We start from the raw sequence: 22,741 nt of genomic DNA on the forward strand, positions 1-22,741 counted from the left end.
TATAACAATTAAACAGGGGGCAAGGTGGACAAACAAATTTTCTTTGCCTTCATTTAACAATATCCCTGCAGGACTACAAGGTTCATGGCACTCCCTTACTTACAGAAATATTAACCCTTCTGAGAATTCATACATCATACAAATAAAATGGGGATGGCACTTTATTATATGCTACCCACAAGTGAGCATTTATAAAATGTTCTCAGATTCTAGAATATAGCTCCTTACATGATCCATTCCCACAACTGCTGATTAAATACGAAAATAATGCTGTTCTTATGTATCCCATTACTGATTAAATGGTATCCTGTTTTGATTTTCTAAAGAGCAGGTATCTTGCTACTATTAACATGTGCTTCAGTGAGAGTTGCTACGTATCAAATTTTACCACTCACGGCATTTTCAGCTTTCCACAATGAAGAGTACTGTGGCACCATGAAAAGGTCATCAAATTCATCAAGTGATTGCACAAGTGGATAAATATACAAATATCAAGAGAAGGGATTTGGGGTGAGGGGTAATTTCCACACCATAAATCTTTGGTCAGGACCATTCCATGCAGCAGGTTTTTTTTTCTAGACAATACAGTGAAAGTATGCATATAAACACCAACTTAGGCAGATACAAACTGGAAGCTGCACATGACAATATATATTTCATACACACACATGTGTGCACACACACACACGCGCGCGCACACACACACACACACACACACACACACAAAACATATTTTCCATATATCCTCAGAACTTAGTGATTAAGCAGTCTATAAATCTTACTAAAATAAATAAAATAAGAAGCAGATTGGCCAGGTAGTCATAAGACACATAACAGGTCCAGCAGAGGGAGTACAAACACACAACATCCTCACAGGACCCATACTTGCTTACAGACTACAAACTGAAACAGCTCCTTAACATCAGTGAATGAAATGGATACAAGCCACCGTCTCCATATTGGCCAATGTTGTAATTCCTGCAACATCTGACATTTGCAGACCTAGATCTCAAAGGAGACTGGGAATGGCTACCTCACTACAGAAACTAATAATCTCTCTTTACGTGTTTATTTATACTACCCAACACTAGCAACCACTAGATGAGAATCTACTCTGATTGGATCGTATATTAATTTGTCATCTGCATAGCAACTGACACCTCTGCCATTGTCTCCTGTATTGACTGGCACTTTGTCAGCACTTTGGAAAATATGTCTTGTAGTAAGTAACTCCTGAACACCTTATCTGACCTTGTCAGCGTATCTATTCAATTCTCTAGGTGGGCATTATAGTTTACAAAATGCTCAAGGTAAATCCTGCAGGTGTCCATTCCTTTCTGAAGGATCAGAGCAAAAAACAATGGTTGATCTTGGCTGTTGACAGTGGATCGTGCTCTGGGTGACAGCTGAACATGCATATAAGCATGTATACTGTTTTCTTGGTAAGTTGGTGTTTGTATACATAATTGCACGGTGGAGCCAACTGGCCACATGGCATGATCCACGTATAGGTTGATGGGGTGGTCAAATTCATTGAACACAGTCTTTAGGTATGCGCTTACACTACTCACCTTACTAGGCCTATTCATCATGAGGGCCCTCTAGTCAGGAATGGATCATAGCCATTCTTGTCTTCACCCAACTGAATATTATATTTAATTGTGCTCTGCATAGTAATTTGACAAACCAGCTACTGCATCTTTCATGTCTTGGCATTTTTGGCTTTCTGAATCCCCCCCCCCTCCAGTTTCCATGGTTTTAATATCAGTCCACTTATGTGCCACTTCATGCTGTTGAGGAAATGAACTCTGGCTCAGAAAACTTGCATCACAATAAATTCTTTAGTCTTTAAAAGGCCATAAGGCTCTTCATTGTTACTGCTGAAGCAGACTACCATGCCTACTGATCTTGAATTTGTCAGTGTAAAAAAATATTGTTATATGATGCCCCTCAGGATGCAATCCTACACATTGCTTTTTTCTGGAGTAATCAAGATCAGTTTGAGGATGCCAAACCGGACAAGTTTTCTTTCTTTTCTTTTCTTTCTACAACTCAAAGCCCCACTGATGTTTGAATATGGATCTGAGACCTTATCGTGGAACCAGGACTTAGGCTAGACCATGAAATGGAGTCCAGAGTGCACTGGACCAGATCCCATTGACCAGATCCCTAGGCCTGGAAAATCTGGAGGCTTTATATTGTTTGCCAATTGCAGGAGCTGACGTTTCAGGTTGGAGTTATGTTACAATCATTCCTAAGTACAAGGCCTTATCAGTGCCAAAACTGAACAGACGTTAGTTGTTTAGGAATTATTTTAAAATGCAAACTTGAATTATTTGGCTTTTTGTCTCCTGAAAAGTACCTCATCATATGCACTCACACATTCACGTATCCTGAACCATTGTATATAACATGCATCTGCATAAGCATAATGTTTGAAATATATAAACATTTAAATTGCATAGACACACATAATGCTCTTGGATCAGACCATATTAAGACTTCTTCATGCCACATATTGAATCCAGCTGCACGGACAAATCAAATGTTTGGCATAACAAATAATATAACTGCAACACGAAAAACAAACAGTATAATTGCAACCTGAAGAAACATGTTGAAATACAACACGGGGGGAGGGGTAAAAAAAAGAAGTCAAAATTTAATACCTAAGTCCATGCTTTTGGATTTCCGTGTTTTAACAAAGTCCAACTGGCTGGCATCTGAAAATTGCTTAGTGCGCTTTTCTGACATGCTCTGGCGTCCAAAACCCTCTCGCTGGAAGGCAAGCGCTGGATCAACATCTGGACTCAGAGTGCTGTAAGGGAAAGGGGGAAATTAAAGCATACAAAGCACACACCTATCATAGTTGTCTAATAAAATGTTTACGTAAAATATGAGCCAGCAACAATTTTTGAAAAATGGCAACTTATAATGTTCCATATCATTAAAAAAATAATAATCAAGTGACAAGCATATTTGCAATGTGATTCTATGGAAAGAACAGCTGGGAAATCTACTTCAAGCATCCTCCACACTATGTGGTCCAAGTTTCCACAGGGGCATTCATGCTGTGGAAATAAATAACTATGTACGTAACTCTGGAAGATTCATGTGAATGGCCTGCTTCATGTGCATCATTGCAGTGTAACTATCACACCCACAGGGGCTGCTCCCAATGAGCAGAAAAGAAAGGTGTGGAATGTACAAAAGATGAAAAGAAAGAGAGAGAGGAACGCCCACATTGCTGGGACCCAGAGGGGGAAAATGAGATTTTATTATGTGCAATATGCACAATATATCTATAGTCTGATAAAACATAATAAATGAAACACTGCAACAAGTTACTAGGACAGTGAATAAGTCAAAATTCAAAGGACATATTACACAAACAAAAGCATCTCTCTCTCTTTTTTTTAACAGTGGGGGATAGCATTGTCCCATCATTCCTAACCACTGGCCATACTGGCCGGGCAGATGGGAGTCTATTTCTGATTTTATGTTTTGCCCCTTTCTCTTTTTCTGGTTCCAGCAATGCAGTAGTAATTTTTGCAGCCAGGAACCACGTGAATGGATCATGTTATAAAGCAGCAATGGTCCAGTGCTGTGGGAATTGGCACTGCTGGTGTGGGATGATCATGGTTTTGAGTCCTGGAAGACCTGCTCCCTGCCTTGCAGGCCTTTTCCCATCTGACATGAGAGGGTGCTGCCCTGACTAATCTAGCTCCAAAAGCTGAGTCTGCTGAACAAACTCTTGGGTTGGAGAATTGTTTAGGAGTTTTGTTTTTTTGTTGGGCTGGGAGTTGTTGCTGTTATTGATATAAATTTCTGATATTTTCAGATCTTACTGTGATTACTGTTCTGCATTTTGGTTGTGTTTTATTTATTGATGATGAATACTGTTGTTATGGGATGCGGGTCTAAACCACTGAGCCTAGGGCTTGCCAATCAGAAGGTCGGTGGTTCGAATCCCCGCAACAGGGTGAGCTCCCATTGCTCGGTCCCTGCTCCTGCCAACCTAGCAGTTCAAAAGCACGTCAAAGTGCAAATAGATAAATAGGTACCACTCTGGCGGGAAGGTAAACGGCTGCTCTGGTTCGCCAGAAGCGGCTTAGTCATGCTGGCCACATGACCCGGAAGCTGTACGCCAGCTCCCTCGGCCAATAAGGCGAGATGAGCGCAGCAACCCCAGAGTCAGCCATGACTGGACCTAATGGTCAGGGGTCCCTTTACCTTTACCTTACTGTTGTTGTTGTATTTATAATTATGTATTTTTTTCATGTTGTCAGCCACCTTTAGCATGGCTTTAACTATGGAAAGATGGCATACAAATAAAATGATATATGTATGTATGTACGTAGGTGTGTATGTAACTTTGTGTTCTTCTCTCCTAAATCATTACTCTACATTAGTATGCAGCACAAGGATGAGATCACGCTCATGTAGCCATCTTGCCTAAGCTGTATGTATTAATCAGATATAGGTTTAAAATTAATTTTCTCCCCTTCTAAATAGGTAGGTGAAACACAATAATCAAATGCAGCATCCATTGCACTCTTCACGGAACTGTGGCCAAAGAGGAAGTGGAACAAATGAAGGAATAATTGGTATCAAGAGACCTACAGTATTTGGTTTGCTGGAGGAGCCTTGGACAAGTCTATCCACCAGCAAAATAAAAATGGGTTTGTAAAAACCCCCATATATGCTCGTGAGAGGAAAAAGTGGGATATAAATATGGTTGGTTTGCTTATTATCAAATTCCCATCCCACCCTTCCTCCATATTGCTCAGGATGGCTTATAGGGGTCTGTGCCATTGCTTTTTTTAAAATCCTCACAGCCACCCTATGTGATGAGTTCAACAGGCTGGGCTTAGAGAGAGTGACTGGACAAAGGTTGTGTTGGGGCGGTTTTAATTAGTCAATCATATCTGCTGCTGAGATAGTTAAAAAACAAACTTGGCAGCCTCCCAGGTCTTTTATTTGTGACTATGCATGTGTAATTAAAAATTACTCCTGGATTCAATCATCTTTTATTTTCTAGCTATAATCTACAGCAACACACCAGCAAAAAACAATGTAACAACCAAGATTTAGCAGTATCTGCAAAAAAAAAAGTTTTTTTAAATAATGTTAACAAGCAAAACCAATAGATTTTTCCATATTTCAACCATATTGTGTTCTTTTTTCTGCTCTCTTGGAGGTGATGCTGAGACCATTTTGTGTTAGGGCACCCTCATGGTGGCAGCTTTTTTGAGTTAGGCTACACCCTTGAAAGCAGCACCTTTTCAAAATTTCCAATGTGCCATCAGACCCAAAAGGTTGGCAGCCACTGTATTACACAGCGGTACAGTGAAACTGCTTCCACTATGCAAAGTAATCTGGACTTTATAAATAATTATTCAGTTATCTATTTCTAAAGCTAATAAAATATTCAGTGCTTCTTTTATCACAGTTGTTACACAATGAATTTTATGCCCAGGATACAGTGAAAATGTATTACACAACTGATGAGTAGTGTATTTTATCAAGCAAAACACACCTCAAATGGTAACAATTTGAACAGAGGTTTGTTGCAGGAACTAAAAAAGCACAAAAGTCAGTGAGTATAGTTAAGTAAAAATGCCAAATAGTGGTTCTTAATATTTCAAATTGATGCTAAAGTCACTTTCTGTCTATTATTATTGTAATTTATAAAACCAACAAGCAGCAAAGCGTATTATAACAACTAAAGCTTCTGGAACGACAGTTGACTCTTTAAAGAATGTAACCGTATTGTGACCCTCAATGTTATTAAAATTCCACTTATTAATCCTGTCTCATTGTCCCTTTGTTTTCATAACATTTTCATCAAGGATTAGGGAGATATTGTCAGGCTGGAAAAAGCTTACATTTTGTGCTGTGATTCAGAACAGCTGCCATTCTTGTTTGGATAACCCTTCATCCATATTCTTAACTTCACCTCTTGGTGCCTTGCAGCAAACTCACAGAATACACCTTTGTTTTACAAGCCTTCCTTTGTCCATTAGCAGCAGGAAATTAATACAAAAATCCACTCAACTGCTGTTTATTTAATTTCACTGGGTTTATTTTTTAACAAATATAATGCAATCAACACAAGTAAGACTCCAAACTGATCTGCCCCTTTTCATAATTGCATCTCTGCCTCTGAGAGAAAAGACATTAAAGGTGGTTCCATAAGAAATTTAATGACAGCTAATAGCGCTTCACTCTTTCTTCTTGTGTCTGGGAAATGTGTGAGCAGGAAAATATTCTGCATTCTTAAATGTCAAAGAAGTGTGTGTTGTTTACATTCTGCTGAGGTTTTCTTGCCATACTCAAGTGGAAAAATCCATGCTAATATAATCTATTACATGCAATTTTGCATGCTTTTCGTGATCCGACCCCCCAACCCCATCACAAATTTTTAGCTTTTAATGTATTTCCCATGTGAATACAATGATGGGTGTTTGCAGGATTGAAATTGCAGTTGTGCCTCTTTCAAATGGACAGGTTCAACATTCAGAAGGAAAAAACAAAAGTCATCAGCAAAAGACCAAAATAAAGAAGCTGCTTTTAAGACAGCAAATAAACCGTTTCTTTAGACGGGGTATGAGAAAATGCCACTTAATACTAATCCACACTGATATAGATATAGATAATAAATAGCTGACTTATGCAAATCCAAACAAAGAGATACTTGCTGGTGCTAATTCTTATTAAGATATTGCTGACACAGTTATACTATACCCAGGAGAGTGTGGGACTCAGAAAAATTCTCATACTTCAACCTGCTTGTGTTAATTATTGCCACCACCCTAGCAGGGGGCTCCACAGAGAGGTCTTTTATTTTGCTTATTGCTGAACATAATTACAAGGCTTACAAATTAATGTCATTCTCTTGGATTAGTACAGATAGCACCACACAAAAATTATGCAATATTTATCCTGCAGAAGACAGTAAACAACCCAAAGCCAAAGTAACACCTACCCCCAGCCCATGATATATACACACAATGTGTATCAGTGCAACCTGATAATCATAGTCCCCAGATTTGCAGATATTTTGAGGTGGGGAATGCATGCTACACTAATGTATCACAACAAATGAAACTGATCTGAAGAAAACATAACTTGAAAAAGAGACATCACACATATTTTTGTAAACTAAGAAATATTTAATAATAATGAAAAACAGCCCATCTAAAAATCCAGGTAGAATGTCACTATGTAGCAAAATGAAAGTAATTGAAGTTTTGAGGTTATCACAGAAAATGAGCTCTCTCTCTTAACCACTCCTTAGCACCCAAAGGTAGAGGATACCTGAAGAAGGACTTCCTTCTTCAGATCTCAGTTTGTGGATGCCACTAACCGCTTTTACAATGCTCCTCACTTTCAGAAGTATATTGCTATGCAGTAAGGGGGGGGGTGCTGTGGTTCAAGATACACAAGCATCTTTGGCAGCCCAGATACAATTGAGCAGTAACTTAAACCTTGGCCAAGTGAAACCTTCTCATAATTCTCTTCTGCTCTGCTTCTTAGATAGGAACAAGCAACTCAGAAAGAGGGCTGGGAAGTCTTCTTTCGAAGATAAGCCTATAATTCTGCTCCTCTCCGTGTTGAAAAATGCAGGTGTGAAAAGCACATGAACTGTTGATAAGTAGAAGTAATGGTTTGTGTGGACATGAGCCTTACCATTCTGTTGACTCATTAATTGTTGGTTTGCTCCAGGCTCCACCATCTACTGTTGCAAAGCCCACATCATCATGGGAACTGGAAGATGATTGGTCTGAGAGATGTGGAGGTAGTACTGGTAATCTATCATCTTCTATAATGACCATGTCATCCTGCGGCATGTTGACTGTCGGAGATAGCTGGTATTTACCTGCACAAAATGGGAAGCGGAAGAGAACTAAACATACTGAGCACTCAACACAAACATTATGCTATTTGTCACAATTTACAAAGCAATTTACAAACCAAGAGCCATAAGGCAACTTCAAAAGGAACCTATTTATACTGTTGTAAGTCTTCACAGGTTGCAGACTACTTCATCAACAACCTTACCACAACACAGAACAAAATGCCAGAAATACAGTCTCTTGATCCCTTATTAAAGATTGGTAGTGGTGGGAGGGTGGTTGGAACTTACGGAGAGAAAAAAAGTTTTCATAAGGCCACCTAGTGAATTCATGTCAGAGAAAAAAACTGAACTAGGGACTTCCTCATTTGTAACTCAGTCTCTAAGTCTGCATGCTACAACACATTTGAGTGCAACTAGTGTTCAGTCCCAGCTCCTGCCCACCTAGCACATCAAAGTGCAAGTAGATAAATAAGTACCATTCTGGCGGGAAGGTAAACGGCGTTCCCGTGTGCTGCTCTGGTTTCGCCAGAAGCGGCTTAGTCATGCTGGCCACATGACCCAGAAGCTGTCTGTGGACATACGCCTGTTCCCTCGGCCTAAAGAGTGAGATGAATGCGCAAACCCAGAGTTGTCCGCGAGTGGACTTAATGGTCAGGGGTACCTTTACATTTACCTTTACAGAGATGAACTAAACAGAGATGGGGGAGGAGCTAGATATTAATATGTGAGGCACAGACATCATATTCTGCATAGTGGCTTGGTATGTTGAGTGACTGTGCATGCCACGTGAAGAGGCAAAGGACGAGGTTCTGTTTTACTTTGTGGAAATGGATGAGCAATATATATACCCTCCAGGGGACCATATAAGACTCCCACCATTCTTAACCATTGGACACTGCTGGGTGGGGCACACAACAACTGGAGTCTAACAACATATGGAGGTCAAAAGGTTTTCCATCCCTGTTCTATAGACTTCCATCTCTGTAGGGCATGGTGTCTATATGGCAAAGCATCATCTGTATTCATTCCATATATATTAATTCAAAGAATAACATTGCTAGCCCTGGTCATTTCAGCTGTGAGAAATGAACAACTTAAAAATAGAGTCAGAGAGAGATCCAATTCTTTTTAAAAGTTTTTTTTGGGGGGTGGAGGGAGGCAGGGAAAGTTAGACGAAAAAGAACTCTACTACACGTAGACCCATCATTGTCAAACTGAAATGAATGTGTTCAAGTTTGCATAGCAGCTAATTCTTTGCCCAGCAAAAGCTTCTTTGATAGACAGGTTAATGTTGAGCCTAGTAATGCACTCGTCTCCAAACACAATGCCTACAAGATTGTTAACTCTGTGACTAATAATGTCTCCAAAGAGCTGAATGCGAAACAGTATAACCTTATGGCACTTTTTAGATGAAGCCTCCAAGGTTGAGAGGCAAAAACAATTCAGTGGCATGTCTAAGTTTTCTCTGCACTTCTTAATATTTCAGCAAGAATGAATGATGACATTTTAGTAGTTGCACTGAAATGTAAAAGAAAATACATTTATTTTACTGCAGCTGTGTGGGAGAGGAATGGGAGAGAGAAGCAGATGACCCCTCAGATTTATGCCAGATGCAATACACCAATGGAAAAAATGGCTATTATTTCTAACTAGTAACATGCTGCATCAACAGTGCAAAGACCATGAGAAGTAATGGTACTACTCTATTCTGTTTTGTTCAGACTTCATCTGGAGTACCGCGTCCTTTGCTGGACACCACAGTTTAAGAAGGATATTAACAAACTGGAATGTGTCCAGAGGAGATTTGAAAAACAAAGTTCTGAGTTGGGTATGTCTAACTTGCAGAAGATATAATTAAGATGCTATATGACTTTCATCTTCAAATACATGATGGAGTACATTGGTTACATATGCAACTACAGCTCCAGTTGACCCCAGCTATCATGGCCAACAATTAAGGATAATGGGAATTGTAGTCTAAGAGGGGCTACAATTCCCTATCCCTGCATTAGGCAAAAAATCCTGATCATACAAGATGTTCGACAATAGAATAGATCCTCATTTGTTACAAGATTTTTAAGCAAATGCCACCAATCAGGGTTGCTGTAGCAATGGATTGCCTACAAAGGTCAAGCGGGTGACCTTTGACATCTCTGATTCTATATTGTAGATGAGCAATAACTTGGTATAGCCATGTGCTGGATAAGGGAGATCCCAGTCACGAGCATCTTCAGCTGAGGTGTACCATAATTGGGGAAGACCTCTCCTTAAAACTCTGGAGTGCTACTGTACTACTCTGAGCAAAGTGGACTAGAAAACCAATAATACATGGAAACCTCATATGTCAATAAGGCAATTCTCTGCATTACAAGAATAAAAAGAAAATCAGCTATGGGCATAGACAGGCAACATAACAAGAACAGAGACCCTAACTGTTTGGTATAATGATGCACTTGGTACATAAGAGGGGGATTCATCCCCCCACCATGACTGCTGGTTGTGTGGTCTCCTTACACTGAGGATCCATGAAGGGCCACATCATACAAAGGATTAAAAACAAAGCTAAAGTTGACTGAACTCTCATAGGCTCTTCCAGCAATGCAATTTCCCATGGACCTTGTCTGCGTAAAGTGGTGGGGAAAACTATCCAACTAAATAACAACATATAATTCCTGTAAGAAGGAAATGACCTTGCAAGACCTCAACATACAGCCGCTTTCTATAAATACATATTGGCAAGTGGGACCGGTGGTCTCTGCTATATGCCTGTATTTTGGCTCGACTAGTAGTTATTATGGTACCTGTGCATTGGTTGTTCCATCTAATATGGATTAAGAGGGTATCTTTATCTAATTGTTGTCTAAGCTAATCTAGAATGTAGCATTTATACTGTATTTGTATTTAAAGGCAGGATAGAAATCAGTTAAACATAAAGTAGTCCAACATTCAGCCTAACACAGTGGCAAGATATAGTGATTTTCATTTGATACCACAATTTAAAGCAACATAAGCTTTGCAAAACTGTTTATTAATATAGAAGCAGTGTCAAGAAATGCATCCTTCAAAAAATATTTGAGACTTCTTGCAAGAGCAGAGTTATACAATCCACGTATATTGATTAAACTTGAAATCGAATTACTACAGTTCACTTAAATGATCCTAAAATTAAACACACTGAACCACTAAATGCTGTCTTAAGTACACCCTCAACCTTTAATTGGTTGGGAGAAACTTTTCAATCCATTTTCCATATTTGTTTATGTCATTCTTCTCTACAAGCTCAGTTATTGCAGAAATTTGGAAAATAGCTGGCAAATTTACACTACTGTGATTCAGTTGGTAAAAATATATTGATGCAAGTTTTGGCATGTGGCAATACCAAATGCTTTGGGGCTTGTTTTGTTTTTTTTTAAAATGTACTTATTAACATAGGAGTATGAAACACAAATCCAGCAAGGAATTCTATAATTAGGGGGAAATCCTTACTTTCTGAAAACATCAGAGGGATTGCTACAGAGAAGAAATCATTCTACAGTTACAGCTTAGGTAGCACTCCTTCATTATTGTGCAAGGAAATGTTCTAGGATTATGTTATACCTGTAAAGCCTATGAAGCATCATGCCAATCTGTTAAATAATTTATGAGATTGCATCCAACGTTGTGCTAAGTAACTTGTTCCATTGATGAAAGGATTTATGCTTCCAGAACAGAACTTTCTCCCCTCTCGGATGTCCCCTTCCCCAGTTTTCAGTGTTTTCCCTCAAGCCCGTCAGAGTAACTTGGGGGAGGATGTGGAACATGCATGAAGGTAGCAGGAATAATTCTGCCCCCCCATGAAGGCATAAATCCTTCCACTAATAGAACAAGGACATCGGATACCAACCTTGGTCGTTCACATTGATTACCACTGCTCAGAGCCTTCAGATAGGTAAGGCATATTTGTTCACAACACTGCTAGGAGGATTCCAAGGAACAAAGGAAACTCCTAGGTTCCCTCCATCAAAAATAAAATAAAATAAAAATCAGGGACACTCATATATAGTCCTTTTTCAGGACTATAGTGTAGCAGCCCAAGAAAACATGGAGATGTCATATCTGAGGTGCCTACATATCTAACAGTGAATCTATGTGTTTTACTTAAGGTTTGATGCAGATGTGGGCAACTGCTAGGTGTTATGCTTCAAACAATGTGACTCGGCCATTGCTTCTTGGGGAAAGGCTTAGTGCTAGAACATCTCCTTTGTTAGCAGAAGGCCCCATGTTCAATCCCAAACATATCCTGGTCTGAAATCCTGCAGAACCACTGCCAAAACTGTGGGGGCAATACTGAGACATATGGACCAAGGATCTGACTCGGCATAAGGCAGCTTTGTAGGTTCTTTGTTCCAGAATTTTTACCAAAATAAAATGTACGTTGTATTGTCCCATAATCCTATGTGCAATCTGACACCTGCAGCACCTTGCAAGGATAAATCCAATCCAGCCTACATTCTCCATCGAAGCAAGTCTAAATGTAGGACTTGGGGGAAAGAAAAGGAACATGGGGCCCTTCAGATGCTGTTGGATTCCAGCTCCCATCACTATGATCAAATGTCAGTGATGAGGAGAGTTGCACTCCAGTAACATCTGGAGGGTCACAGGTTCTCTAGCCTTGCCTTAGGGCTGTAACATCAAGACATGTTATATTGTTATAACCCTGCCCTGAGCATTTATGGTGAAGGGCAGGTTAGAAATCTAATCAACAAATTAGTTTTAGGGATGCTCTGGGCCCACACTGTACACCCAAGCATTTCTCCAGGCAGGTTTATAACAGTGGTACCACCAGCAAACTAGCAGGCAGGGAGCAAGCAACTTTGAATGGAAAAAGGATGCAGCCACGAGACTTCTCAGCCTTGCCCTGATATAATTTCCCTGTTAACCTAGCACCAGGCTGGCTTGCTGCTTGTGATGTGAGAACAAAAGCATCCAAGGCAGGAAACTGCTACAAGCTATTTTACTTGCATCCGGAGCTCCATGCAGACGAAGAGACTGATACAAGGATTCCATGAATAAGCCTAGAATTCTGTGCTTCCAAGTTCTTACCTGAAGACATGATATATCAATCTTGACTCTTGTTTGGAGTTTGGATTGAAGAGTACTTAAGAACCCTATATCTGTTTCCTTGCATGCCATAAATAAGAACAGTGGGATATAAATGTATTACACAAACCTAAAGAATGTAGAGGGCCCCTGTCTTCCCTAGGTCCCAATGTTTTCCTAAAAAGCCCTGACAGTTTTAAACTTGGGAGAAAATAATAATATTTTTTTAATATATATATATATATATATCCTGCCCATCTTGCTGGGTTTTCCCAGCCACTCTGGGCAGCTTACAACATATATAAAAACACAACAAAGCATCAAACATTACAAAACAAAGTATTTTATACAAGCAACAAACAAACCAATAAATCAACAAAAACCAATAATAACAATAATAAACAGTTTACAGTTATACCCAAATTAAAACAACCTCCAACTCCAACTAAACATTTAACCAACATCAACCCAACAAAAACAAAACAGGAACCAAAATTAGAACCGTTTAAAACATTTTAACCAGTTGCTCCAACCCAAGAGTTGTTCCAGCAATGTCCCTCCAGCCTCCCAGGAGCCTCTTTTAGGAAGGACACAAAGTGGCTTCAAATCAGTGTGAAGGTAAGTACAAATATGCATGCATAAATACAAGGGAATAATGTAAAAATGAAATTAAAACAACAGTGACAATGTAAATTTAAAAAATGTACTGTGTATTTTGGGTCTATGGACCGCAATAAAGTTTTGTGTGTGTGTGTGTGTGTAAATAAAAATACAGATCTCTCCCCGCACCCCTCACATCACCATAATCAGTTGCTCTAATAAATACACTGGGAAATTGATTCAAAAATGCCCTAGAGAAGCTTAGTCTTTCAGACTGGCCACAAAGAAGGAAATTTGTATTTTCAAAACTTGCCGGGCCTTAATAAACTCAAGCACTTTTAAGAAGCATCTTCTCCATTTGGCTTGTTGCTAATGAATACATTCCATGTGGGAAAGTGATTAAGAAACACTGAATTCATCCACAGAAAACTAATGGCACATTTCATATGGCTTTAAGAAGGAATGAAGGTTAGCCCATATCCCTGCTGCCTTTACCCCATGGGAGGAGACAATATAAGCAAAAGGGAAACATGGCAGTATTAAAATCCAAAATAAGATCCTGCACTTTGGCTTCTTGTTTATTTGCTTGAAGTCATATATGCATGTGATTCAGAGTGCAGGAATGAAGCCTTCAAATATGTAAGTGGGAAGAGCTCACTTACACTTCTTGTGCATACTAACTATTTAATCTATTTAACCTTCATACCAGTGGGACTCCTATGGCACTTCAATTTGAAAAGGGAATTCATTTTCTAAAGTTAAACAATGAAATTAGAAATAGATACACCACTGCTGTGGGCACTCAAAAAAGGATTTCCAAAATCAATCTATGGATGCCCATAACAACTCTGTCAATGCATGAAAAATGACATTTTAACATCTGTGTTTCAGTTTCAGAGCTGCAGATGAATCTACCAATAAACGTATTTCAACATGGCAGGTTTTACATGTTTTTAAACATTTTGAAATGGTTTAAAATCTGAATAAACTAAATCTCAGTCTGAGCTGCTTGGAAAACCCAGCCAATCCTGTGACAAAGTAAGTCTTTATTAACTGAATCTGGGGGGGGGGGGGGATGACTTGCTACAGAGCAAGTACTAATAACCTCATTATCCACTGGGGGCCATGAAGAGAGTTGACTACTGAATTCAAACAAAGGATGCATAAAATCAAACCTATGGCATGTAAAGCAGAAAAGCAAAAAGGTCCCCAAACAAACGTCATACTAAGCACAAATTGGATAAGGTTCACATGAGCTTATCTGGTTTCTGTGCGGGAACTTAAATAGGAGGTAAAATCAATGCGGAAACTTAACTGATACATCCTTAATCATAACATTCATTGACTTTACATTTAATGAAGCTGCACTAGGCAGGCCCTCATAGACTGGCATAAAGCATGTCTCTCCACCTCAGACAGAGTAAAACGTTTTAAAATGTTCCTGTGGCTGCCACCTGCTCTGTGATCCGAGACTTATTATATCAATTTATTGACTCGCATTAAGAAGCCTGTATGTCGAACTTGGGAGAAAGGGGAAAGGCATAAATTGGTCACTATAATTTTCAAGCTCCATGCTGTCCACATACATAATGCATCAACCACCTCTTTGTAAACCTAGAAAAATAGATGATCCCCAAGACATAATTAGCCAAGTCTGCTTGACTTACCCATTATCCTACTCAGGGCGGCATTCCTGGTGGGCGATTCGCTGAGGCCCTCTATCCCGCTGTACAGTGAATGGGAAATCCTACGCTCCCTGTCATCCAGTATTGTTTCAATAGGCAGTTCTGGCCCTGGTGGACTCCCAGGTGATTCCAACTGTATGGAAAGGAGAGAAATAACAGTGCTGAAGGTCCATTTAACAGCATGGGAGAACAATAACAACTTGCTCTAGGCCTGGTCCTGGCTGGGCACCAAATGAGCTAGAACTCTTCACCCTGGACCACAATAATTTGCAATGACAGTGTTGCTTAATGACCAACTTTCTGTGCCACTTCACACTGTACCTCCTATGGAGCCTTGTCAGACTCCATCCCTTTTCAGCAGGAAACATGCAAAGACAAAGCACCATGTTTTGGTTTATCTGTACTGCACATATCCTTGAGCAAGCAAGCAACCTCGTATGTTTCAAAATTATCTGGCAGATGGCCTGGACCTCTTTCGCAGACTGACAGCTTGTCAGGACAGGAACCATCAGAGCAGTTGTGGAGAGGTGCAGAAACAAAATAAAAAAGGATTTAACAAAAAAACAACAACACTCCATTTGGTATGTGATTTCTAACCACATTCTAAAATTGGAACCATTTGCTTTCATATGCAATCATTACACAATTTCCCCAACTCCACTCAACCCAGAAAGCCCAAAGCCATAAATATGAACATACACAAATAAATAACCTGCATATTTAGAACTGAACTCTGATCTGGAATTAACATTATTTTTGCACAGATTGCAATTAGGAACATCGCTTGCATTTGGTGGTAGCGGGGAGACAGGTTCTGCATATGCACTCAAGTGATTCTGACCCTAAGGGTAAGAGGCTTCATCTTTTCAGGGTCTAGGCAAAATCTCATCAGCTTCACTACACATGAATTTTGTCCCACTTTTTAAAGCCCCCTGCAGGCACAGTAGTGGCTTTCAAAGGCCCTTGCACCCAGCAGGGTGCCACAAATCAGCATGCTATGAAGAGTCAGAAGTTGTAAGAAGGAGAGCGATATTTATGCTTGGTATCATGTAGCAAAAGGAAGGCGATAAAGTGGCTTCTCCCTCTGTTTTCCCTTTTCAGCTGCCTACATATGCCACACACAAAGGACCAGTGCAGAGGTAAGATTTTAGATCACTTAACCAATATTTTAATTCTAACTCACTTGTACTACCTGGTGACACAACGCAAACTATCCATTAACCATTGCAAATGTGGACCTGGCTAGTGTTATTTATGTTTAGTGCTATCTTTCTATTTAAAAAAGGTGCCAGAATTCACCTTTGTTCTCTTATAATGGCACCTGAGAGGTGCCGGAACTGAGTTCCAGTGAGTTCTGGCTGAAAAAAAGCCCTGGATATGCTCAATGTGGGGCTACTGTTACAAAGCATCCAGAAATCTTGCTTCAAAATGCTGGCACCAAATTGTTGTCTGGGACTAGAACATATTATCCTGGTCCTGCATATTACTTTGGCCCTTAGTAATTGTAATTGGCTACCTGTTCATTTTCATGCTCGATTCAAGGTGCTGGTTCTTACCTTTAAAGTCCTGAGAAGTTTGGGATCTATTTACTTGAAGGACCACATCTTCATTGAATCCAATCAACATAGGAAACTGCCTTGCCCCATTATCTACCTACTGCCAGGCAGTGGATCTCCAAAGTTACAGGAAGGAAATGGTGGAGATTAAATCCGGGACTCTCTGCAAATAACGGGCTCTACTGAAGGCCCTTAAACATCCTGCTTGGGTTCCCCCACTGACTGAGATTCGCCACATAAGGAATGGGTCCTTCTCAGTTGTGGTACCCACACTGTGGAATGCCCTCTCCATGGGAGTCTGACGGGGCCCTTCTTTATTTTCATGCTGCTGCCTTTATAAGACCTTCTTGTTTGAGGAATCCCTAAGAGGAGGCTGCCTGGGCTGTTCTTCTTGGCCCCCACTTGCTGCTATGACAGGAGCGGGGGAAGGGGAAAGGCACCCCTCTTCTTCCAAAGTGTTTTTGGAGCTGCTCTCTTTGATCTGTTTTAATGGTACTTTACTGACATCTTGATCATTTGTCTGTTGTAAGCAATTTTTATCTACTATTAGATGCTTTGATTTAGTTTTTCTCTGGAAAAGGAATTTTAGCAAGCATTCTTAACTCACAATGTTTCACCACATACTTAAGGATATTAAATACAGATTAATTATCCCTTCTCAAGATCCTCTATTCACCTAAACAGCCACAGGTGGTAAAATCAAGATGGTCGGTTCCCACTATTTCTATGCATGCTAATAGAGAAAGTTGGGATTCTAATCCGCTTCAGTGAGTGAGATCGGGCTTAAGGGGTAGCAACTTCTAATTAATGTGAACTACAAAGGTCTGACCTTGTGCATGTGGTATTTACAGGATAGATCTCTGCAATCGACCCAAAGGCATTGTCCCATGTTATTTAGGGGATCCCATAGTACCAGTATGATGGATACAGGAGGGATTTGTAAAACTTGCAGTACTTCAAAGTGGGTGAAGCATAATCAGAGGAGAGACTGTATAAAGTATTATTTCTGTTCAAAGCTATCGTCTTTTTAATATAAATGAGATATTTAATGAAGTTCTGAATTGTAGCCTTATCTTTCCCAGTTTGATCAGCACTAGGGAGATTTACTGCATAGAAGGGTCAACACAATTACCATTGGAGGCACGTCAGGCTGCAGGAGAATAATAAACTTGCCATGCAAGTGAATTAGGCTCAATAAGGTTTAAATTGTGAATCGAGGATTTGTTTTATTCAGGTTCCCCCCCCCTCCTAAAATTGCAGATTACTACTGACAGTTCCACTGAAAAGTAAATTAAACAATATTCAAAGCCTCTGATGTAAAGGAATCAAAGGCAAATTTAAGAAGAATAAAAATGTTAAAATTCTGAAATGCTATTAAAAAGGAAAGAGAAAGAGATACTATCCAGGGACTGAAAGTTGCATGCCAAGTGTATTCGCACAAATGAACTGTACTTTGTTTTAACTTTCTTCAAACAAAGGGTGAAAATTACCCTAAATGACTAACATGACTTATTTTCCCAGGGAGATAGGACTGTATCTTCAAGTTTATATAACAAATGTCTAGTTCTTTATTGAACCACATAATATAACCATTTCTCAAGGGACAATGCATATCTAAACACTATCGAGCTCTGAGTAGATTTCTCCCCTCTATTCTTTTCAAAAAGAGGCACAGAGAAAGAGGCAGCTTAGGAACCTAGGGAGAGGAATAGGCATTCGCTCCAGGTGAACTGGTAAGCAGCAGCTTACAGAGAGGGGTAAACAACAGCACTGTTGCTTAATGGCTGCACTCTGAAAAGAGTGCTGGCATGTCTTACCACTTTCATGGGAAAAAGACTTTATTCAGTGACAAATTAGCATATCAAAAGCCAGATTTAAATCAAGACATCAACAGTCAGCCACACAAATATTTAACTAAAGATACAATGCCTTTTATAAACTTGCAAAAAAACAACAACAACCCAACAAAAGTTTTTTTGTAAAAGGGGAGGAGAAGATTGCACAGAAGCCCTTTTAAAAACACTTTTGTTGGTTCTTCTGCAAGAAGGGTTGCATAAAGAAAATGTGTCAAAGCAAGGGCAAGTTTTGCTGATGGGAAGAGAACAGAAAGGGGTGGGAAAGGTGCAGAACCAAGGTCTATCCTGTCATTTATCTCAGCCTTTGCCCAAGCACTGGCTGGGACTGATGGGAGTTGTAGTCCAGAACATACGGGAGAGCCTAGGCTGCTTTATCTACTTTAACAACTTTATGCCTGGGCCTCAGACCATCAGACCTTACTTTGTGTTCACAGTAGTTAATGGCATGAGCTATGAGTCCAATGTCTCCAGTTCAAATCTCAGCACACCAAAGAACTTGCAATGTGGCCATGGTATGGATCTCTCTCCATCCCCACATCCCACACACCTCTACAACATGATGATGATGATGTTATAGATTTGAGTTTAGGGGTGCAAGGGCACCCATAACTGCTAGAATTAGTGAATGTTAGAAATTAGTAAGGTGGTAGGAGCCATTGAAGGGAAGATGCAAAGCACTGCAAAAAATACAGGCTAAGCTCTCTTTCCAGGCCAAGATAGGAGAACCTGTTAAGCATGACAAAAGGTGTTGATGGGCCATCACGGGGAAATCCTTGGGACTGTGTCAAAGGAGGTTGCCAGTGTTATGCTGAGAGATGACATAGGTTACAGGAAAATGGTCATCTTTTAAAACTAGGCTTGGAATAGCAGGTAGGAGGGGGGTGAGAAGGCAGAAAGGGGGAGTTGCCTGGCAAGGGGGTTCTGGGAAAGAAAAGCAGGAAATAGGTAGAACTCCATGCAGGGGCTGAAGGGCAGACCAACTTGGTGGGCTAGCTGAAGGCAGGCTGGGACAGAGATGTACAGTATTGGAATCCAAAGCTGCACTCCTGTGAGGAACAAGCCCCTTTTGAGATATGAATGCTGCAAACTGTGCACTTCCTGCATTGAAAGCTTCTGGTGCAAATATGTCTGGAATAAACCATATTTATTAAGAACTTGATTCCCAACAGAAACATAACTCTGGAATCTTGCTACTGCTTGGCAGAGACTGGGTATGGTGGGCAACTTTCATAACAATATATTTAAATCCAATCTTGCATGGATATGTATGAAATACATATTACTGAGATATGTATGAAAAAAATTAGCTTCATGTTATTTATCTACCCTGGCATCATATGTGGTGGATAGCTGCTCATGATGGGAAAGAATCTCTCAGGCAAGGCAAGGCTCCAGCCTAAGCAACCATCTCTCCAAACACCCATGCCACAACTTCCTCTACTAGTGAGGACATCTGCTTCAAGTAGGATAGACTTCCCTGTTAGACAAGGCATATGCATGCTAATTACAAACCAAGGGAGTAGCTTAGGCAGGAAGGGAGGGGATGGGGACACGGTGGTCTAGTGGCTCCTGAACTTTGCTTTGAGGTCTGTTTCATGTAGCAGAGACAAACAGGGCTGTGGAATATACACCATCTCCTGAAATGTTCCCTGTTCCCCATGCAGACAGAAATGTTGAGATGGGAGAACATGAGAAGAGTCTTGCTCAAGGAGTCAGACGAAAGGCCCATCTAGTCCACCATCCAGTGATTACCCACCTGCTTAACCCTAGCATCATTCCAGACAGCCCTCTTGGGATTTTTAAGATACTTCCAAAACAACAACAACAACAACCTTCAGTGCTCAACTTTTAATTGCATTTATAAAAAATTTATGGCACTTTTAAGCATGCACTCCTTCCTTACTGTCCACAAGTTATTCAGCAGTTATTTTCTTAATGTCATACATGTATCTACAGTCAAAACAGGTGGGGGTTGGGCTGAGTTAAAATAAAAAAGGGTGCCCATTGTTCCCTAATCTCTTTCAAGAATAGAATGACATCTGGCAACAAAACAAAGGTTTATCACAGCGTCACTCTTAGTCGCTGGTCAGAAGCTGTAATGCTATTGCACAAATCAGTCATGAGCAGGAAAGCAGCCCACACGAAAACAGGCACTTTTGTCCTTATGCAGACAGAGCCATGTTTTAACTAAGAAATGGGACTTTGCCGCATGGTCCTTCATCATCTAGATAAGAACAAGCTGCTCGATAAATACTAGGTACTTGATAAATACTACCTGCTCTAACCAGAACCTGTTTGTTCCTTATCTAACAAATGATAAAGGGACAGTTAAATGACCACTGGCATTTCAACAATATAATTGCCAGGTGGTGTATTAATAAAGTAGGGGGGAATGACCATCTAAAAAAAGCGATGCCAAAACAGTACGTGGTAACATTAAGTTTTCCTCTCATCATTACTTTGATTGTCATCTTTCTAGGGTTGTCATGAAGGTAGGTAATGAACATTGGGAAGCAGGGAATGTTTGGTTTTGGAGGATTCAGAACAGACACTCAAAAACCGAAGAGAAAGAGAAGCAGGTCCCTCTGCCAAATTTGAAGACCCTGTACCCTTTCACAAGAAGCAGGGCCATACGCATGCACGCATGTGCACACACACACACTACCCTTTAATTAAACTTTTTTACTGTTTCACTCAAATAATTGTAAAAAAATAAAAAATAAAATTCAGGTCAACTGAAGTAGAGCCCAGTTTTCAGTGGCCACTGAGGTCTAAAATACGATGCCAGTGAAAGGCTTGTACTGCTCTTAAAAACCTTAAAAAAGAAGAAGAAGAAGTCTGGCAATTTAGGAGTATTTAAAATGAATACAATCTCTGTGGCCCAATATGCTAAAAGTCACAATTTACCTTCTTTTTTATTACAAGACAATGTACAAAACTCCAATTTAAATCCCAGAACACATTAGTCTGAAGTACTATCATTATTCTAACAGCCAAAGAAAAAAGTGGCCTCTGGGTTAAAAACAGAAAAGGGAATTTTTCAACTTATTACCAGCTACAATGATTTCTCCAATCAAAATTCCACCTCCAGCAACACCTCTCTGAACATCCCTCATGATTCAAATGTAGACTTACAAAGTTATAAATCTTTGGAATCGGATGTAGAAAACAATTATGAGGCTGAACAAGTTGAACATAACCTTTCACATTGTGTTATAGCTGTGATGCCTTGATAAGCTTCCCAACCAATACTGTTTTCCAGCCCTAACACAAACCAGTGACATGCTGAACGGCAGAGGTAGCCATTTCAACAACAGAGATCTGGGGGATTTATGCAACCACTTCTGAAAGAGAAACATATTTTAATATTCCCAGACAAAAGCTTGGAGAAAAGCAAGGCAGACATTGTCTATCCCCTAATATTAAGCTCTAACAGAAGGCAGCTTGTGCAGTGATACACAAGGCTATTTCTCAATGTGCTTAACTCCGCTATGCATTTTATTTATAGGCCCTGAGACTTTCTGGCGTCTACCTTGTTTGCCTGGGCCAAAGTTCAACACACTTGTTTAAAACATGCTTTATTGAGGCCATGCACTGGAATAAGTGGAAGCTGAGCAACAACCTGCCAGCTACATGTTTCCTAGAGTATGTGACATTAAATCTGTATTTATGCTTATCGTCCTGAGCACTAACGGTACAATAGTGTATATTGATAAGTTTTTATCCTGAGGGTGTACAATAATGCAAACACACACACCAGGTTCTGAATTTTGGCTTTGCCTGGATTGTACCCAGTCTTAACAAGAAAGATTCTACAGGGCAGCAGCTGAAGAAGGAGCAAAAAGGGTTTTCTCGTGTGTGTGTTTCTTTGTGGCTGATTAACTGCTCTCCCTGTGCAAAGGTCAGAGGGGGCAGGGTTTCTGTTGAGGCAGGTGATTAGCTGTGGGAGGAGCTTATCAGAGGTTGCAGGGCAGCGGCGCGCACCTAGCGGCGCGTGCAGTTTGATCCATCTTATAGATTTAGGGGAGCTAGTCTCAAACGTTTGTTCGGGGAAACCTAGGTTTTTTGGGGGGGGAGTTATTTGTCCTGTCTTCACGCTTCTTA

The 22,741-nt window shown here is 40.1% G+C and overlaps 1 protein-coding gene across 8 annotated transcripts in view; it reads right to left on the reverse strand.

The window, feature by feature from the left end:
- The window catches only part of PARD3 (par-3 family cell polarity regulator), a 560,882-nt gene that overhangs the window by 164,958 nt on the left and 373,183 nt on the right, over window positions 1-22,741 (reverse strand). For all 8 annotated transcript variants that reach the window (XM_083579257.1, XM_083579256.1, XM_083579253.1 and 5 more), the window contains 3 exons: window positions 15,208-15,358; window positions 7,693-7,882; window positions 2,670-2,818 (listed from right to left, as the gene is read on the reverse strand). In XM_083579257.1, the coding sequence (XP_083435383.1) occupies window positions 2,670-2,818; window positions 7,693-7,882; window positions 15,208-15,358 (490 nt within the window). The remainder of the gene's footprint in view (window positions 1-2,669; window positions 2,819-7,692; window positions 7,883-15,207; window positions 15,359-22,741) is intronic.

The sequence above is a fragment of the Podarcis filfolensis genome (genome assembly GCF_964270895.1).
Source record: "Podarcis filfolensis genome assembly, chromosome: 12".
Lineage (NCBI taxonomy): Eukaryota > Metazoa > Chordata > Lepidosauria > Squamata > Lacertidae > Podarcis > Podarcis filfolensis.